The sequence below is a fragment of the Aphelocoma coerulescens genome, chromosome 1 (assembly GCF_041296385.1).
Source record: "Aphelocoma coerulescens isolate FSJ_1873_10779 chromosome 1, UR_Acoe_1.0, whole genome shotgun sequence".
NCBI classification, from domain to species: Eukaryota; Metazoa; Chordata; class Aves; order Passeriformes; family Corvidae; genus Aphelocoma; species Aphelocoma coerulescens.
In genome coordinates this window covers 83,429,355-83,449,816 of record NC_091013.1, presented here as the reverse complement: position 1 = coordinate 83,449,816, position 20,462 = coordinate 83,429,355, and the positions used below count along the sequence as shown (strand labels likewise).

General features: G+C 41.8%; 1 protein-coding gene across 1 annotated transcript in view; it reads left to right on the top strand.

The window, feature by feature from the left end:
* Nucleotides 1–17,618: 17,618 nt before the first annotated feature.
* DEUP1 (deuterosome assembly protein 1) overlaps nucleotides 17,619–20,462 on the top strand; it is a 41,207-nt gene continuing 38,363 nt past the window's right edge. The window contains exon 1 of the mRNA XM_069015476.1: nucleotides 17,619–17,680. Coding sequence (XP_068871577.1) covers nucleotides 17,637–17,680 — 44 coding nt within the window. The 5' untranslated portion in view covers nucleotides 17,619–17,636. The remainder of the gene's footprint in view (nucleotides 17,681–20,462) is intronic.

The following is a 20,462-nucleotide window of genomic DNA, read 5'->3' as shown; positions in this document are numbered from 1 at the left end:
CCCCTTGTATTATAAACTTTCTATGTGAGGAGTCTCTTACCAGAAGCTTCCTTAATTGAGGGCTGAACCAGCTTCCCATGTGTATTGATGTGGAGATCAGTAACAAACAAATGTGAAATTACTATGGAACTGTTGATATACTATGAGCCAGCTGCTAGACAGTAACTTGTTAAAAACTCTCTAGAACACAACTCAGCACCCAGAACCTACTTCTATAGAAAAGATACTTAAGGAAATAAAAATAATGCAATTGAACTTGACTAAAATAAAGTGTTCACACAACTGGCTCCAAAGAATTATAAAACCTTATTAAAATCTATGCTTGGCCTTGTGTAAACAGCTACAAGGAGTTATTGAGTTACAAAGGATGAGGCCTGGGAAAAATCCTTAACAGCAAAAGGTAAACTAGAAAAAAGAAAATCTTTAGTAGTAACAGGCAGTATGTCTTTACTGAAGCTAATAGTGCAGAAGTTGGCTGTGCAAAATGAAAGATAATAAAAAGGGAATTGTAACAGGAAACTGCTTAATATGGAAATATTCTATTCTCAATTGGCCACTGATTCCTTTAGGCATTTTTCAAATGTAGTTGTGTAAAATCCTCTTCTCAATTCAAAGATTTCATCTTAGGCCACTTCACTCTCTGTTTCACCATTTATGTACTCTATGCCTTCCCAAAACGATGCACATACCAAACATATACCAACAATAACTGGCTTTCCAGACAGTGAGAAGGATGCAGAATTATAAGCCTGAGTGCACACTAAAAATAATAGAAGTTATTTCCAAATTCATCATTTGTGTAACAACATGTCAAGTTTCATAACTAAGAAAAATAACCTACTAGACCCTGAAAAAATACAGGAGGCAGAAGCAGTAACATTCACAGGTTTGGCTCCATGTGGCAGTGACAGATGACTAGCCATGTGGCTTGGAAGTGCTCTCAAAAAAAAAAAAAAAAGAGTAACATTCACTTCCCAAAACTTAAGGAAAGGACAGTGATGTTGTGAATCTGTTTAGACAGCACTCTCTAATGTTGCAAATATGGTTACTCTCTTTGCACTGATAAAGAATTCAGCACCTCAAAAGAACACATGCTTCTTTTTCCCCAAAGGTATGAAAAAATGCAAGAAGAACATAAAAAAAATCTTTATCAGCATGTCATTTGATGCTTTGATCTGTGGAATTCTTTTCAGCTGAAAACTCGGTGGGAAAAATCCTTTAGACTCTATAACAAGAACCATCAAAGCAGCTTAATTTTAAATGGTCAGAACTGGCTACTTTTTAGCACGAAGACACTAAACTGCAACAAAGACATTTACAATGTTTCTACACAAATTAGCTGTTATTTAAATAAATATATTTAAAAGTATATTAAAAACATAATCTTCAGATGTGGTAGTGCTTAAAGGCCATATAAAAATTTCTAATATCCCACTGATTCTGAAAATCTGAATGCAACCCCTCTGACTTCAATGCAACTCTAACAGTCATTTTGTAAAATAATCTATTAAATGTGTTGAACCACACTGGAAAACAGGATGAGAATGCGAAACACCTTTTCATTGCAGCATATTAACAGAAACATTAGTTTGGCTTAGATTTATCTTTCTCTGTCAGGCAAGATGAAATTGCATTAAACTACTTTTAGCTGAAGTGAGTAAGAAGAACAATCTGTGAATGAAGAATGTATATGAATAATTAATGTCATGGCCACTGAGTTATTGAATCCCAGTCAAGAGAATTATTGGATGAAATTACTTGTTAACCAAGCCAAGACTCTTTCCTTCATATTCCATGCACAATAAACAGGAAATGGTCACTGCTGCAACAGCTGAAGATAAAGGATAGATAAACAAATGAGAATATAATTAATATCATATCAATTTTCAATGTCTGGAAATTAATCTAAATAGTTTGCCAAAAAGCATATGAAGCCTATGACAAATTTCAGAGTTGAGCCCAGAACTTGAGTTCAAAGAACCACCCTTCTTCTCTAATTGATAAAAGTTATGTACATAAAGTTGGCCTAGATAGTTTCTTTTTTTTTTTTTCAGTAACCATGTATACGATGGCCTAAAATCCATTGCTCTCAGGGATCCTCAGATACTTCAGGTGATCTGTTATCCTACTGAATAGTAACACTGACATAAGTGCATGGTTTTGGCAGGAAGCAGGTAACATTTCAGAAAAATTGCTACAAGGTAGGTGTTGGTTGCCCTATCTTCCAGGTCTATATACTCTGTAGAAATAAGAATTTTTGGGGTTGGAGAATTGAAGCTAAGATAATCTTGGACAAAGACCCAAAAATCACATCAGTGAGGTCTATCTGCCTGTTGAAGAAAACCTCCTGAAGAGTGACACTGTTTCAGTCAACAGAATCTAGACTGGATATAAAGATCATTTGAATTGGCCTTTAAAGATCATTATGGCTTTGAGAGAAGTAGGTAAAGTAGGAGGTTCTTTATAACACCGTGAATTGAGTGGGGGAAGCTATTTTTAGTCCTCAATTTTATATTTGGGTTTTCAATTTAAACTAGTGGGAATGTGGAGAACTGAAAATATTGCTTTAATATCTCCCCAGCTGTGAACTCTCTCCGATAAGATGGAAAATACTAATATCACCTTATATGTATGCAGCTGCCTTTGTCCCAGAGGATCCTAGGACATCAACAAGCTATTCATAAAGAAAAGTATATTCACTCAATCATAGATTGCAGCAATCAGGTATTAGTCAGGAATACAAAACAAGTTAGAATACGAGACTAAAAAAGGACATTTTGGGCACTAATCTCACACAAATCCCTGTGCTTATAGCTCATGATTAGACAACCCTGTAAGATAATAACTTAATTATTCAACAGTTGAATTTGAAAAGTAAGCAGCATTGGAAAAGGAACAAAAATTGAGCCTTTCCTGAGATGTAGAGAATGCAGAATACAGCATTTTTCTAGTGTAAGGTAATTTTTTATCTCAATGTTGCTAAACAAGGACATGCAAGATAACTGTGGAGGATATGGAAAGATTTAAAGAGATGGAACTGGTATTGTTTTAAGGCAGAGGAAGAGTATTCAAGACTGTGAAAGGATCACTATAGAACAAATCCATGGTGCCTCTAACATTACTAAATAACCATGTTATTTAACAACAAAGTAATAACTATGTTATTTATTCATTGGTAGTAAGTAATTAGTAACGAGTAATAATTTAGTTGTTAGTAATAACCATGTTATTTTATTATTTAGAAAACAATGAAGTTCTTACTGAACCAGATCTTTTCTGCAGACCTTTGTCCACAGTATATCTGGTTTTATGCTACATCATGAGAGTAGCTAACGAAGTTCTGGAAATTCCATTCAAACTTTCTCCTTCATAACTGTTGCAAAGTTTTGAAAGGAGGATTGATTCTCCATTTAGCATTTGTTCAGATCTCTGTCTCAGATCTGTAATCCTTTCCTGCTCTAGTAGCAAGGCAGTGATCAATGAAAGGCAGAGTGCTTATATCCACAATGGACTTGACAATTAAGTAATACATGTGCATCATAAAATTGTTCCAGAAAGCATAAATGTTGTGTAATGGATATGATTTCTCCTTCAAATGCTCCTTTGCCCAGCATCAGTGTATGTACAGCTAGCAACTAGCATCCCAAACAGCTGCAAATACACAAAGGTGATTTGCATCCCTCCTGGCAGAATCTCATTCCTCTTACTTTACAAGCTACCGTTGTCCAGCTCCCTTCCTCACGCTCTCTGTACCTCCCTTGTCTTCTTTCATCTACCTAGTCCTTCCTCAGCCTCTCTCAGCTCTTCCCTTAATCCTGGTGTTTCTCGCACACCACACTGACGTCTGTAAGGACTGCTACAGGACCATCTTCATTCTCAAGTCTTGTGTTTCAGATAGGAGGAAGCAAGCAGAAAATAAATTTCATTGCTGAGAGGCCAGAGACACAAGTAAAACCGGGGCTGATTTCTTTCCTGCTTTCTTGTTTACCACTTTTACAGCAATGGTAGCAGCACACATGCACACACACACACAAAATTCTGATCTAATTGCTGCTTCCTAGAAAGAGCAATGGAAAAGGTAACTTGTCAGAGGTTGAAGTTCATGACATTCCACAGTGATGTTTCCTGTTTCCTTGTTTCTAAAACAGGCTCAAACCATGGCCAGTTATTCATGAGAAAAACATAAAATTTGACAATGTCCAGTAGCCTGAGGAAACCATTCCCTGGATATACACTTAGCTGTTGGTATCTTCACTGCTTTGCTGTAAGACCTGATGGAGGTCAAGCTGAAGCCAGCGAGTAGCAGAAGAAGGCAGGTTTGAATGTACCAGTGAGGAAAAATACAGCCCCAACCCAAGCTGGCTCAGCCTAGTTGGGGCAGGGATGTCAGCAAGAGCAGCTGCTTTGAGGAGAACTCTGCCTTATTATGCCCCAAAAATGTCAATCAGAAATTTGGCCAAGCAACCCTCAAGCCATGAAGGGGCAAAGTCAGCTGTAGCATTTTTCCTGCCACACCTATTGTGTTGGAAGATGGAATACTTGAAGAATACATCTCCAAGAATCTTTTGCTCTAGCCAACACCCAAAACAAGTGTAAGATTCAGACATCTGTGTTTTGCATGTTTGCATATGCAAGTGTCTGTGTCTTTCTCCATGGGTCCTGCACATTTTTCCCCACGAATTTGATTAGCTACCCTAAATAAAAAATAAACTGACCATGGCTTATGTCTGTCTGACCAGTTAACCTTTTGGATAATAGCATAGTGCTTACAATATAATAATTAGTGATGCCTGCAATAAAGTTATTACAGCTGGCTAGGGGTCAGTAGCTCTGACCAAGGAAGAGGTGACCGGTCCGGAGAGATGGTCCCAAAAGAAATCGCCTTCCCGAGGCTTGGTGTCTTCCCTCAGCTGCTGGCTAGGAGGGCCCGTGCAGAAGCTGTCAGCTCTTTAGTGATTATCAGCTCGTGATTCCAGCTCAGCTCTGCAGGGCAGCCTCCAGGCCAGACCAGGGAGAGAGATGAGAGGCCCGTGTAGCTGTTCGGCATGAAGGGAGCTTTACTGGTCCGTACTCCGGCGAAGGGGAGCTAGGGACGAGCTCTCTCTCTGCCCTCGCAGGGGCAGGGGCTGGCTTTATAGGGATACAGGGGGTGGGTGTCAGAGGGTAAAGGCCAATGAGTTACAAAGGATCTGCATAGGGTCTCCCAGAGGATTCTGGGTCTGTCTTTTCTCACCGTAACTGAAAGTTAGCTGCCTTCCCTGCTGGGAGATTGCTCAATCTCCTTATCTCAGCAGATGGCAGTGGCTGGGCATACCCCACTACTCCCCCTTCTGCATTTATTAAAAAGGCATTCCCGGCAGCCTTTCTGCAGCAACGTAGGAGGCATGAGAACATAAGTAACACAGTAATAATTACAATGAATACCCACAAAGCTCCCTTAATCAAAGATGCAATCCATCCCATTATTCCCCATCGTCCGAAAAGGTCATTGACCCAGTCTAGGCTCTTATCTACTTTTAGATCACCGAGGCAGCGGTGAGGATGGCATCAACATAGATAAATTTCATCTTTGGACAGGGATGGGGCTTCTGAGAGGGAATATAAGTGATATTTGTTAGCTTTGTGGTGAGAGGGGAGGTTTTGGGGTTTAAGGAGGTTTGACAAGGGTTGAGGGAAGGGAGTATTTTGGGGTAAAAAGGGGTGGTAACATATAAACTAAGGATCAGATTTTTTAGACTGTGTCTGGCCTACCACTTGACTTTTGCCATAGCTTCTTGTTCAGCTTTCTGTTTCGTCTGCTGCCATGTGGTGGGATGATCTTTTCTCTGGTTGGTGGGCATTCGGCGACGTCTTTGTCTCCATGCAGAGCTGGTCTGGTTTTGGGGAGGTCCTGTATTTGATTCAGGAGAGTTCTTGTTGGTGTTTGTGGTAGCAGTGTTTGTAGGGCCTAGGTATGGTTTTATATTTTTTCCTGGGAACCACTTCAGGCCGGATGGTAGCTGGACACAGGCGTAGCCTCTCCCCCAGGTAATCAATTGGAAAGGCCCAGAGACCTGGTGTGATTCTGGGTCCTTCACCAGCACTGATGGTTTCCTTGTGAGCTTAGCTTGGGTTGAATTTGAGAAGTGGCGGAATACTGGGGGGTCAGGCTCTGATGATGTACCATTTAGGAAGTTAATGACGTAGAGAGCCTTACAGAGTCTTTCAACAGGAGACAGGATTTCTGTTTCTCTCCGTTGCTGATTGAGGACTCTTCTGAGGGTTTGGTGGGTCCTTTCTACGATGGATTGTCCTGTGGGATTGCTAGGTATGCCTGTCTTGTGTTTTATCCCCCATTGGTTGAAGGAATTTTCTAACTTACGGGAGGTGTAGGCAGGCCCATTATCTGTTTTGATTTCTTCAGGGACTCCCAGGGTGGCGAAGGCAAGGAGAAAATGCTTGATGATGTGGACGGCACTTTCCCCTGCATGGGCTGACGCAAACACTGCCCCAGAAAACGTGTCGACTGACACGTGCACGTATTTGGATCTCCCAAAGGATGGGAAGTGGGTTACATCAGTTTGCCACAATTGGCAGCTGTTCAGACAACGGGGTTTGACTCCAGTACCCATAGATGGTATTAGGTAGTTCTGGCAGTTCAGGCACGTTGCAATGATCACTTTTGCTTGATCTTTTGAGAGCCTGAACATTCTGACGAGGGCAGGAATGTTTTGGTGAAAAAATGCATGTGACAACTTTGCCTGGGCAAAGATGTCGGGGACATTTGCAGTCTCTGCTGGCATGGCCAGTGCATCTGCTCTCCTGTTCCCTTCGGCAATGGGACCAGGGAGGTTGGTGTGTGACCTCACATGCATAATGTAGTAAGGCTGTTTTCTGTGGGAGATTAAATGAATTAATGTAGAAACCAATTGGTATCATTTTTGATTGGAGACCTCTTTTAGAAAAGCATGTTCAGCCCTCATAGCTATTCCAGCAAATCTGTGACCAAATTAAAAGGTTCATCTTTAAACTTTTCAAAGGCTCTGACAATGGCTGCTAACTCGGCAATCTGTGGAGATCCCTCTACTATTCGGATATCAGATTCCTATTTTTGAGTATTGGGTTGCCTCCAAATCATGACAGACCGATGGGACGAACCAGACCCACCTGTAAAGATGGTCAGAGCTTTGAAAGGTTTTCTACTTTGGAATAATTTTGGAATCAATTTAAAGGCTGCATCACGGTAGAAAAGTCTATGTTTTGGCATGTGAATGGAAATTTGGCCTGTGTAGCTATCTAGGGCAAGCTGGAGGCTCTCATTGGTCTGGAGCAAATGCTTCAGATCTCCAGTGGTCAAGGGCAAGTGTATACCCTGCAAGAGAGCAGATACGAGTTCTGGCCTTTTTTATTAAATGTGCCATTACTTCTTGGAAGGTGGTTATTGTTTTTGTAGGTTGATTGCTTGTGAAGACCCATTCAAGTATCAGCAAAGGGTCTCTGAGTTGAGGGTCCCATTGGAAGATCAGTCCGTGGAAACAGGGAGCCTTACCCAGAACTGCAAACTGAAGAGGCAGGCTGGGTTCAACGCGATGGGCTTGGTGCGAAGACAGGGCTTCCTGGACTTTGGTGTCCAGATGGTATCTCGGGCTTCAGGCATGAGGGCACGTGGAGAGTCCAAGCCTCTGCTGCCGTGGAGGAGGTTGAAGAGGGGAGTGAGGTTATCTGTTGTGACTCCTAGTAAGGGGCATATCCAATTAATGGATCCGCACAGGCTGTGTAAGTCCCTTAGAGTTTTGGGATCATCTTTGATGGTGAGTTGCTGGGGTACGATAGTTCTCTCACGGATCTGGAGGCCGAGGTAAGTCCATGGGCTGGAGTGCTGCACTTTGTCCTCACGAATCTCGAACCCTGCTTCTTCTATGGCTTCAATTGTCTTTTTAAGAGTTCTGTCCAAGTAAGTTTTTTCTGATGCACAGATTAGGATGTCATCCATGTAGTGGTGGATGATTGCTTCTGGGAACAGGCTCCTGATGGGGGACAGAATGTGGGCGACATACCACTGGCAGATGGTTGGGCTGTTCTTCGTGCCTTGTGGGAGGATGAGCCAATGGTATCTTCTGAGTGGGGCTTGTTCATTAAGAGAGGGGACAGAGAAGGCGAACCATGGTGCATCCTGGGGATGGAGCGGGATGTTAGAGAAACAGTCTCTTATGTCTGTGATGGCAAGCATCCAGTCTCAGGGCAGCATCGATGGCGATGGCAGGCCGGGTTGGAGGGGGGCCGTGTCTTCAATGACCTCATTGATCTTCCATAGGTCATGGAGTAGTCTCCATTTGTCTTTGCCAGGCTTTTTCAGTACAAAGACAGGGGAATTTCAGGGTCTCATGGTCTCAGTGATGTGACCTTTGGCGAGTTGCTCTTCCACCAGGGTTTCCAATGTGCGGAGTATTTCTTCTTCAAGGGGCCACTGCCTTGTCCACTTTGGGTTGTCGGTCTTCCGGGTGAGTGGGGGAGTAGATGGTAGCGTGTGTTTCTCAGTGGCCCCAATCAGAAATCCTGGCTGGGAATGGTGAGGGTGGCACCCCACTGGGATAGAAGGTCTCTGCCCCATAGGGTGATGGGGGCTCTTACCACGAATGGTCGGGTGGTCGTTATCTTGCCCTCAGGTCCTTCAATGATGACATTTCATTTGTTTCTCATGGACACTGCAACTCCACCAATCCCGGAAATCATACCTGCCACTGGCTCCAGTTCCCAATTCCCTGGCCACTCGGAGCGGGCAATGATGGTTATGTCTGCTCTGGTGTCCAGCATCCCTGGGCGGTAGAGCCTCTCTCCTTTACAGAACAAGCTGCACTCGATGGTTGGTTTGTTTGAGCCCACAATCTCTATCCACATTGCTGTAGGATTGAGAGGGAGCTGTTCTGGGCGGCTCTGTGGAAGTAAAAAAGCTTGAGCAATCGGTGTTCCCTGTGGGACTGTCATAGGTTAGCAAGCATAGTCCCAGAAGGGATGTCCTTGCTAAGGGGTGCTTACAGCTTCCTCTGGGACCTGATAGAACCTATCAGTGGCCAGTTTGAATATGGACAATTCTTTAAGCCACTTAAAGTTGTGACCGCCTCTGTGATCCACACTTAAGAATAGACAAACTCCCCCCCAAGCCCTCTCTCGTTTCCGGCGCTAGGACAGGTGGCTGCAGGCCCCGTGCAGGGGCTAGCAGGCCCGGCCAGGCCCTGCTTGGGCCAGGCCGGGCCGGGCCACAGCCAGCCTGGAGCCATGGGCCTGTTCCAGCCATGGAACCCCCCCCACTGCCTTGCCGTGGGCGGCCAGAGAGGCTCGGAACCCCCCCCTCCACTGCGGCCGAGATTCAGCAAAGCGGCACCTCTGTCCGGCAGAGGCCAGGTGACCAACAGCGATAAACCACATTCCAGCTGCAAGGCCGAGGTGAGATTAACCCTTTTATTGCTGTGAAGAGCTGAAAACCTGAGGGAAGAGAGAGAGGAGATGCTTAAAGCTGAAAGTCTGTTGTGAAGCTATGATATATCAGAGTATCCTGTTGTAATTTCATGAAGATATGGGGGGTGGAGTGTTCAACTCGTAAGCAATAGGCAGATGCTGCCGCAGCTGTAATTTCATGAGAAGTTGGATAGAGAGAGATGAACCAGATGAACCAGATGAGGACTTTTGCTCCAAAGAGGAAAGGAGAAAAAACCTCAATTCCTAGAGATGCTCCCAGAGATAGTCTTGAAGATAAGAAAGACCCTTTGCTCCCAGGGAAGGAGAAGGGCCTCTGTTTCTTTGTTTCTGAACAGCTCAACCTTAAAATTGTACCCCAGAAAACTTTCAAGAGTGGACCCTCGAAAGCAGTTGCGGGAAAAGCTGCAAGTCGGGAGAAGGGACTCACATCGCAAGCAGAGAGACTCCTCTTCCTAAATGGACTGAACAATATTTGGAAGTGGGTGGCTGTCTCATTGTGATAATGTTTTCATAGCACGAGCAAGAAGAGACTTCTCTTTCTAAATGGACTGAACAAGGTTATTATGGAAGTGGTAAACAGACTGAACATCTTAAGGGTTGTCTTTACATTGTCAGTGGGAGACGGGAGGAAGGTGGGGGGAGGAGGAGAGTTCTGAAGGTGGTATAATTTTTTTTTTTTTTTTCCTTTTCTTCTTTTAGGTCTGTTAATAAACTTCTTTATATTCATTCAAGTTGGTGCCTGCTTTGCATTTCTCCTAATTCTTATCTCACAGAAGATAAACAGTAATGAGTATTTTAGCCCAAACCACTACAGGGACAAAGAAAGGTGTGTCCGTGCAGCAAAGCTGGACAAGAATCTCTTGTCCAGGGTGCACTGTTTGTATCTTAAAGTTGCAATGTAGTCTTATGAGATGGTGGTGTTCAGGTTGGGAGGGAAAATCAAGGACTAAGGCTCCACCCTTAGAAGTAATTGGGCTACTCTGATGAAGAATCCTCATTTTCAGCTTGTAGAAAATGTAGAGTATTTCTGTTAGTTCAAATTTTCTAGGAAAGCTTTGCTTGCTTTTGCTTTTTTTTACCAGCAAGGGGAAGCAAAGTTTCCACTGCTGCTGGTGGTGGTATATTTGGATGCAGTTGGCCCTGCAAGGAGCACTCACATTAACTCAAGTTTCATCACTGTGAGCTGCCAGCTGTTAAGCAGAAGGGGATGTTCAAGCAGATGAAGTATTTGCTCAGCCCAGACTCAGCCTTGAGCATGTAAAGGCTCAGAGCAAGCATCTGCAGAAGGCAGAGACACCAAGCAGTGTGCTACTGTTATTTGCACTCTAACTAGAATTACAGCTTTCAAGGTCAGAAGGGTGAGTGTAGATGTTAGGTTGATAAAAAGCTCCTTTCTGTTTCTAGAGAAAAGCAAGAGAATGACAAAGCCAGTATCCTACGTGCCTGCCTCTGAGTCCCCAGCCAAATACCTCTTTACAGTCAAGTTAAATGGGGATTTAACTTTTTCCAGGCAAATGAAATAGCTCAGGTCTCATAACGCACTTCTCTAGAAGGCAACGCAGCAATGCTTTTTAATTGCTCTACCACTGTACCCCAATACTAATTCTGAAAATAATGATGTTCAGATAATTAGGAAACTAAACAGTGACTCCAAAGATAAAAGAAATAAAATTAGTTAAGGCAGAGCACCTGATCACCCAAGCATAACCTGAAAATACCATCTTAATATAACCAATATAGTGCTGCATTCTATATGAATACATTCTTATGCAAGTGAACAACGTGAGCTCCCATGACATCTCCTCAATTGCTATCTCTGAAACCCCAACTGACAACTGAAATGTCAGCACTGTTAATTATTTCTGTACAAGTTATTTCAACAGAATATTCACTTAATGTGCTTGAGTCAAAAAAGAAAAACTTAAATCTACAACATTACAAAACTTCCAATTATCTACTCTTCGGTCATTAAATTTAAATATGACCAAAAGCAGCTTGTACAATTGTTAGCACATTTTGTGCCATTGAAAACTAAAATTGTCAAACTATTGTAAAAAAATTTAAATTCAGGATGAACACAAACCAGTTTGTTTCCTGTAATCCCCTCAGACAGTATAGTCAAATTTATGCTTCTAGAGCATTTTTTCCCTATAACTTGCCTATCTTAACCAGAATAATTTTTAATAAATCCTTATGTCAGTGTGGCAACAATACAGCAACTGAGGCAACTGTGGCAGGATATACAGCAACAGATGAAATGCACAGTCTCAAGTTTATCAGTCTTTTTTTCTAATTGCAGAGAAGATATCAGACAACAGACTATTTCATTTGGTAAGTATAAACAAGTTAACCAAGAAGTATTTTTGTCACTAGAGCTAGAAACCATCCACATGCTGTTAAACCACAAAACATGTTTATATTTTTATGCTTCAGTAGGAATAACTACAAAGGAAAGACTATACCATACTAAAAGATGTTGCAGTAATGTTAAACACTATTATGAGTTTCCAGAAAAATATTAGCAGCAAGCTTTAATCAAGTGATTGTTCTTTTGTGCATACAATATCTAGCACTATAGAGATAAGATTCAACAAAGATCTTGGGTCACAACAACCTCATGCAATGTTCTGGGCTTGGGTCAGAATTGCTGGGAAGCTGCCCAGTAGAAAAGGCCCTGGGGGTACTGGTCAATGGGCAGCTGAACCTGATCCAGCGTGTGCCCAGGGGGCCAAGAAGGCCAATGGCATCCTGGCCTGGATCAGCAATAGTGTGGCCAGCAGGACCAGGGCAGTGATTGTCCCCCTGTACTCAGCACTGGTGAGGCCACACCTCGAATCCTGTGTTCAGTTCTGGGCCCCTCACTGCAAGAAAGACATTGAGGGGCTGGAGCGTGTCCAGAGAAGGGCAACGGAGCTGGGGAAGGGTCTGGAGAATAAGTGGGATGAGGAACAGCTGAGGGAACTGAGGGTGTTTAGTCTGGAGAAAATGAGGCTCAGGGGGAACTTTATTGCTCTCTACAGCCACCTGAAAGGAGGCTGTAGCCAGGTAGGGATCAGTCTCTTCACCCAGATAACAAGGGATAGGACAGGAGGAAATGGCCTCAAATTTGTACCAGGTGAGGTTTAGATTCTACATTAGGAAAAATTTCCTCACTGAAAGGCTTGTCAAGCACTAGAACAGGCTGCCCAGGGAAGTGGTGGGGTCACCATCCCTGGAGGTATTTAAGAGATGTGTAGATGGGGTGCTTGGAGTCATGGTGCATTTGGCAGTGCTGGGTTAGAGTTGCACTCCATGATCTTTAAGGGTCTTTTCCAACCTACATGATTCTATCAGTATTTTTTGCCATCCTTAGAGACTGACACAGAGAGACTAATTTGTAAGTGTCACAAAACCAGGCCTAATGGCACCTTTATCTCCTGTCTGCATTCTCCCAGAGCGCTACCCTTAATTTTCAGGTTTCCTCTTATAGGATAGATTCTTACAATTCTTCACTTTTAGACAAGGTTTCAGCCTACAGTATGACATATCAATTGGTTTACCTGGCAAATCCTACTAAATCCAAACTCTTTCTGTTCTTTCCTTCAGTGATTTCATAAGTTGCTTAAGAAAAGAATAGTTTTCAGTTTAAACTAGAAACAAAATATTAGAAACAGTATGCTTCATCTATGCCTGTATTATGTCAGGATTTATCAACTCCTGCCAGTAAATTAGTTAGGCACTTTCAGAATCATCAGGCGCATTTTATGCCTGTCTCATTTTCACAAGCAGAAATCCCTCTTGCAAAGGTTCTTTTTTAAATGTCATTCTTCTGTTATTGCTTACATCTTAAGGATCTTTTTCATAGATTTTTTTGTCTCTCAGTGACTCCTGCATAGTTGTTGATGGATGGCTTATACTCAGCTACTCCTTTTCCTTTCTGTAAATTAAGTTGGTGTGTCCATATGCATTCAAAGTAACATACAGAATGCAATTAATAAACTTTTATGGAGCTGCTATGAATCCATCACACAAATATCACTAAAATCATGTGGTTTCTATCCTAAAGAAATGAGTCTGTTTATTATGAGAACTATACTGAGCTTACTGGAACAAAATGTTCAATCAAATCTGTCATCTGAGATTGCGAAGTAAGTTGTGAATATATCCTGTAAATACAATCTGTATTTAAAGTTAAATACACAAATACACTTAGCTTTCATGTGCTATTATGTATTGCACTACAAACCAACACACCTTGAAGAATTCAAGTGACAAATACCTAGGAATAATATCTAGTACGTATGTCATGGTCAAACCACTACAACATATATAATCATTTATCACTGAAATTATATCTAAATTATACTACTCCTTTAACAGCACCACTTTTATTCTGCTCTGAAAATATCCTATATTGAATTGTGTCTTATTGCTTTAGTATTAGAAACTCTCACCCCCTAGCTACAGAATCCATCAATTTGACTTGTTAAATTTCATCCTCTTAATCATTGCCCAGCGCTCCAATCTGAGATCCCTCTGCAAGGCAGCTTCCTAGCTAATGCCTAGTTCCCCTTGTTTTCATAAACAGATCGGTGTTGTACCTTGTCTTGTTTGACATTTGTTCACACTCCATTGTGTACCTGCCCTTTCTTTTTTCCATGCGGAAATGCGCTTATAGCTTTCCATGAGTTTTAATCTAAAAGCTGATTTGAAATCAGATTTTTTTTCTTTTTTTGTCTGGCTGGCCGACTGTCATAATTTTTAAGGCATGTTCCTTAAAGTCAACAAATAATGGTTTTGAATCTCAAAAGAAAAGCTCTAGTCAAGAGATGATGTGGATGAGCAAAAGCAAATAGAAAAGGTCAGCAATTTGATATTGGATTTTTTTAATATAGTGGGGGAAATATTTGGATATACATCTGAGAGTTAGAAACACAACTCTGGCTAGTGGCAGTGAAATTGTCTTTCTAAAAAGCTTTGAAAATGTAGATAAGCAATTTAAAAATTATTTTTCCATATTTTTTGAAGTTGCCCCCCTCCCAATTCTATTTAGGCATGACAGATGGAAGTTAAATTTCTGAAAAACTGATTACCACTGAGAGAGGGTAAGACAGGAAGGAAATTAAAATATATACACTGGGAATATGGCTGAAAAGTTCACTTCCATTGCAGCAGATGAAAAATGGAAATTTGCTGTCAGTTACATTAGAAATTATTTCTATTATATAATACTTTAAATCATCTTAAAGCTAGGTATTTAAAATAAATAACCTCAAATTTCACTATTGAAAAAAAATCTCAAAACTATTTCAATGATAAGAAATTATATTTGAAACATTAACTCTATCACAGTAAGTAAATAATGAAGAAAAGTGTAATGAAGTATTAAAAGCATAATGAAGAAAACATTTTCAGGGCTCAGAGTGCAGCAACAGGTCCCACAGCTTTCTCCTGTTACCCTGAGGGGCTTGGCTGCCCGTCTTCCAGGCCAGCTCTGATGTGGTGCAGACATAGCTGGGTCAAGGCTGCTATGGAGCCTTGATATGCTGTTTTGGGGGCCTATGGCCTCAGCTCAGGAGCAGCATTTCAGCTCAGGGCCATGTCCCTGGGTCCTGTCTGAGCCCCTGAGTCCTGTTCTCAGCACCGCACCTTGCTGCTCCCAGCTTTCCTGACTTGTCTTCTGGAGTCCCCTCAGATATGCCCATCACCATGGGCTGGGCTGGCCATCCCTTGGCCATGGAGAGCCTCGGTCACCACCCCACTCTGCTCCTCTGGTTGGGCGCTGTGGGACTGGGCTGTGTTGGGGACAGCACTGTCCTTCACCTCAGCACTGCCCGCAGCTCTCCGCTCACCTGCCCTCACCCCGCACTTGCTGCTGCCTAACCAGCTGTGATCTAAATAGTTCCTAGGATACTTATGAAATTAAGTATGGCCATGAGAAAAGTGCAAATCAAAAATAAAATCATTTTTAGTAGCCTTCCTGAAAAGCTACAAGGAAAAACTGTCTGTTATTTTCTAGAATGATTAGGCAAACCTCATCTGGGAGTTCCTGTCACCTGCCCTAGGTGACCCTGCCTTGGCTGGGGAGTTGCACAAGATAATCTCCAGAGGCCCATTCCAGCCCTAATAATTCTGTGATTCTGTAACTTTCTTGAAACTCCACATAAAATTTTATTTTAGTCTCTTATTTTTAAAAAAGTAAAAAAAAAAAAAAAATAAAATCATCTTTCACAGCTTGAAACAGCATTTCTGCTGATGTGAAAACCATCTGCCACAGCACGGTAGGTAGGAACCTAATGAAATAGATTATTCCTTAGAACTGGTACTAAAACTGCTGTTCACTTGGCTAATTTCAGTAAACATATTAAGAAAAACAAAGCCAAAGCTGGACATGTAGCACACAGATAGAGACTAGCAGGTTCTGAAACTGCTCCATGCAATTTCAGGACAATAAATACAAAGTGAATGGTACCATCCTGGTAGAAAAACTCACTGATGTTTGAAGAGATCTAAAAACCCGAAATTATTACTGTAAAGAGTTGAAATAGCTATGATTCCTAAAAGCATTTTGTTGTTGAGTAAGACAGACTGAAGGCCACAAGAATGGAAGGAGAAGTGTCATCAGGCCAAGGTCGTTTGCAAAATAATGTGAAAATCATTTGAAGCCCTTTGACAAAAGCATAGCTAGTCATTCAGGGAGAAAAGGGTAATGTTCAGCCTTTTCATTATCTAGTAATAACAGTGTTTTAACGGGAAGGGCAAAAAAGAAAAAAAAAAAGAATAATAAGAAAAAGCCACCTTGCCTGCTGATTTCTTAAATTATGTTAAAGGAAAAGTACATGTTCTTTACCCCGGGTGAAATTTTCCTGTGGTGAAATCCACTCCAGCTTCCTCAGATCGAACGAGGGACAGCGGGATGCCCTCACCTCTGCCCCTGCCCCCTTCGGGGCCGGGGCCCGTCCCGGCCTGTCCCGCCCCGGCCCGGCGCTGTCCCGGCCGCCTTCCCGCCTCGCCCGCCGCCCTCCGCGTTGCCGGGGCGACGGGCGGGAGCTGTGGCGGGACGGGCGGGAGCTGTGGCGGGACGGGCGCCGGGGTCGGCCGGGCTGCAGGGCTCGTACCGCGGCCACAGCGGCAGGAGCGGAGGGGGGAGCACGGCAGGTAACGGGAGGGGAGGGGGCGGCCGCAGAAGCCCGGGGGGTGCTCTCCGTGCCCCGGTCTCCTCGGGTGTCCGCGGGGTTCCGTCGGTGCCCCGGTCTCCTCAGGTGCCCAGCCAAGGCTGGCCCTGTGCCGGTGTCACCTCAGGTGTCGATCTCCTATGGAGTTAAGTTGCTGGTCCTGTGGCAGCGTCATATCTGGCGCCTGGTCCCAGTTCAGCCAGTGCCCCTCTGGCAGTGTCACCTCAGGTGCGGGGCCCCTGTGAAGCCAAAGCTGCAGTGCCATGTGTCATTGCCCACACGTCTGTGGGTACTGGTACCCGTGCACTTGAGAGCCCCACCACTCTTCTCCACGAGGAATTAGGGCTGTTTCATGCTCCCCCTTCACCCATAATGTTCTTGCATGCAGTCAGGCATGCCCCCGCATCCTTGTGTCCTGCTGGATCCACAGGACTGGATTGGTCCGAGCAATAGCCTTGTTCTGATCTTCCTCTGCCTGCCGAGGTATTTGAGGGCTGCATGTCTAAGACTGCATCTGCCAGGCAAGGAAGTGACTAGTCAATAGGAATCCAAAATTGTGCTTGAGAGCGGCTATAGCCTGGGTGGAGGTTAATCACGGTGTGCGAAGGTACAGATGTTTGATGAATGCAGCCATGGATCTATGGCAAATTTAGATTCACGTGCTTCAGAGTGTCTTTGCAAATCATTGACATCACACAACAGCGAATGATCCAAAACAAACTTACATGTGGAGACGCAGGGCTAGGCTCAAGCTCAGCACCACCTCTGGTATCTCAGTGCTGCAGCAAGTGCAAGAACTGCTGTCCGAGAGCTCACCTTACTCCCGAAGTTTTTGTCACCCATTCCAGCCTGTAATTAGAGCTGCACTCCCCCGTCCTTGTTGTTTGCAATGAGAAAATTACATAATGTGAAAGGAAAGCATAGAACTATCCAGTTTGCACTACTTGGCTAGGTAAATGAATGCATTTAAGAATCTGAATTACTTGATTTTTGGTGTTTTAACAGGTTAAAACGACAATCAGTATCATGGAGGAGGATTTACAAGTGTTCCAGGAACAAGCTGTGACTAAGTACGTAATGACTTACTGTCTTGGGAGTTGCATATATGATGGAATTGAATTATGTAGGTTTATTAAAAATGTGAAACCCAAAATATTAATGATTTTGGAAGCAAACTTGATTCTCTATTTCTTCTGCTTTCCATGCAAACTGGAGAAGTTGCTGATAATTAAGACAACACATCTTACTGCTTTAGCTAGTACTCTACTCACTGTTAGTTATTTAAATTTTTTAAATATTCATACCTGAACAAGGGATGGGGAGGGGAGGGGGAATGAAAGCTATGTGGGGTTTTATTAAGATGTTAAGAAATGCTGTTTCAAACTTTTTTTAAAAAGTACTTGCAGTTGCTAGGCTACAGCAGTATAAACTTACATATCACAGCTCTTGAAACATTAAGAATCTTGAATACAAGGCTATTCATTGCTAAAGCCCTACACTTATTTTGCACAGATAATAACAACAGTTGTACCCAAGTATTAAGTGCACTTATCATAGCAACACATAATCATTTCTTATTTTTACATAATCCAAGTTTAGTTCTTCTAATGTTAATCTAAAAAAATATGCTATTATTTAGTTAATCTAAAAAATATGTTAGCATAAAGTCTTTCTAAAGAAGTGAGAACGTGGGTGAGATTTGATGGAGGACCTCATCCCATCCAGTATCTTCAAGGAACCTACAAATATAAGAAGTACTTCCCCATATGATGACTTAAACAGAATATTTATGCATCATAATTTGTAAGTAAACTTACAAATTGTTTTTCAGATAAACCAGATAAACCAGTTTATTCTGTTATTATTACCAAGAAACAATACAAGGTGATATGATGCACATTAAGCATAAAAGTATTTCTTAAAATAAAAGAAAAATAAAAGAGGCATGATCTATCATACCTTATTCTGGCCCAAGAAAGTTTTCAATGGGATTTAAAAGTGTGCTCTGTTGTACTGAAGAATAATGCATGCAGTTTTCATGACAGATAAAAATTGCTGCAGTAAAAGATTCTGATCAGTGTGGCACTTTTTTTTTTCTTGCTTTGAGGCTATTCTTTTTGTTAGTGATATGATTTTTAAAAGTAGCCATATAAAAGCTTGAATTAGAAAACCCCAAAGATATTGCTGTTCTTTGGCTACAAGTCAGAAGCCTATTTAAAAAATTCAAGATTCTTCCTTGCCTTTACTTTAATAAACATATATGAAATTTCAGGCTATTGCAGATGAATCTAGAGGGAGTTGTCCCATCATAAGCCAGAATTCTTGCTAGTTAGTTATTTCCATCAACTATACAAAGTATTTGGAAGAGTCGTTTAGGATACACAGTCAATGAAAGGAAACTGTTTCAGTCTATGCTGACAGTATTCCAGGGATAATGCAGTGCCTTTAAAATTTGGGAAAATGGCTGAGTAATGATGGATGGAAATCATGACAATTACATTTCAGCTGCAAGGACTCATAAATCACAAATTGTCCATCCACAGATGTGTATGATTCTGTATGGCTGAAAATTATTAATTAATTAGGTGTAGTTCTTAGAATGGAGCTTTGGGGTAGAAGATTCTAATGTACTATTATATCACAACTGGTTTATATACTTCCTATTTTTAGAGCAAGTTTTGCAATAATAAAATGAATATTGACTGTAGAAGCTGGGTTAATTATCAAAACCTAATCAATATACTATGTAAGATGGAAATATATATTAACTGCATAGGTTTTACTTGTGTTTGCATAAATAGGGACATATTTATTTTTCTATTTGTGAGCAAATGTAAATAATAAGGGAAGAAGGTACGAAGTCAAGACAGTATGAACCAAACATTTCTTAAAACATCTGGTTTTAAATAACAACTGTATTCTAGAGTGTATGGACAATAACATTCTTTCTATGTCTGTTAGGAAACAATCAGAAAAATACAGACCTGTGCAGAACTCCAAAGCAGAAGATGGCTAAATAGAGCTAGAAAGGTTTAACTAGTGCAAAAATCGTTTGTGATAAAGGCCTGGAGGTGGTAAAACTTTTTATCTGGATTTTTGTTTGCCTAAATTTGGAAACATTTAGTTTTACATGAAGAAAAATAGTTATTAATGACAGTAGAATATGAATCATCTCTATTTTCGCTTATATGGAGACAGAATAAAAGAAGACTAAGAGCTTGCCTACACCACTTTGAAATGAGATAACTTTAAGTGTTTTGAGCTGTTTCAAAGTAAATTAACAAAAAAAAAAAAAGTAGCTCCCACTTTCTGAAGTACAATTCATTACTTCCCTGTATGATGAATCCATTTGATTTATGCCTTCAGCAAAGTGGGAATGCTGAATCCATATGGGTAAAAAAACCCATGCATACTTCTTTGCTCATGAGAAAATTTGTTCTTTGAGTGTTTGTTTAAATGATGTCTTATTGAACAAAAGAAATCACTGCATTCCACATCCAGTGATCAAAATCAACTCTCATGACTGTGGTGCCATACATTTGGCCATATTTTGAGGGGGCTAATTAGCACTCTTCTCAAAACACTAATGGACTAAAACAACTGTTACTGCAGCAAGTAGCACCTCTCTGCTAGTGGGTGGGGGTGACTGCACATTCTGTGTTCAATACCAGAGCCTTGGTGCAGAGTAGTTTTGGTAGTAGAAGAGCAGCAGCAATCTACAACTTCACATACAGATTTCCTGTTGCAGCTGCAAGTGTGCTTAGAGGATCCAGGTAAGGATTAGAGAAAGTGAAGATAGGCTGAGGAGCTCTTTCAGAATGGATTTTTCTTTCAACAATTCCCTTTTATATA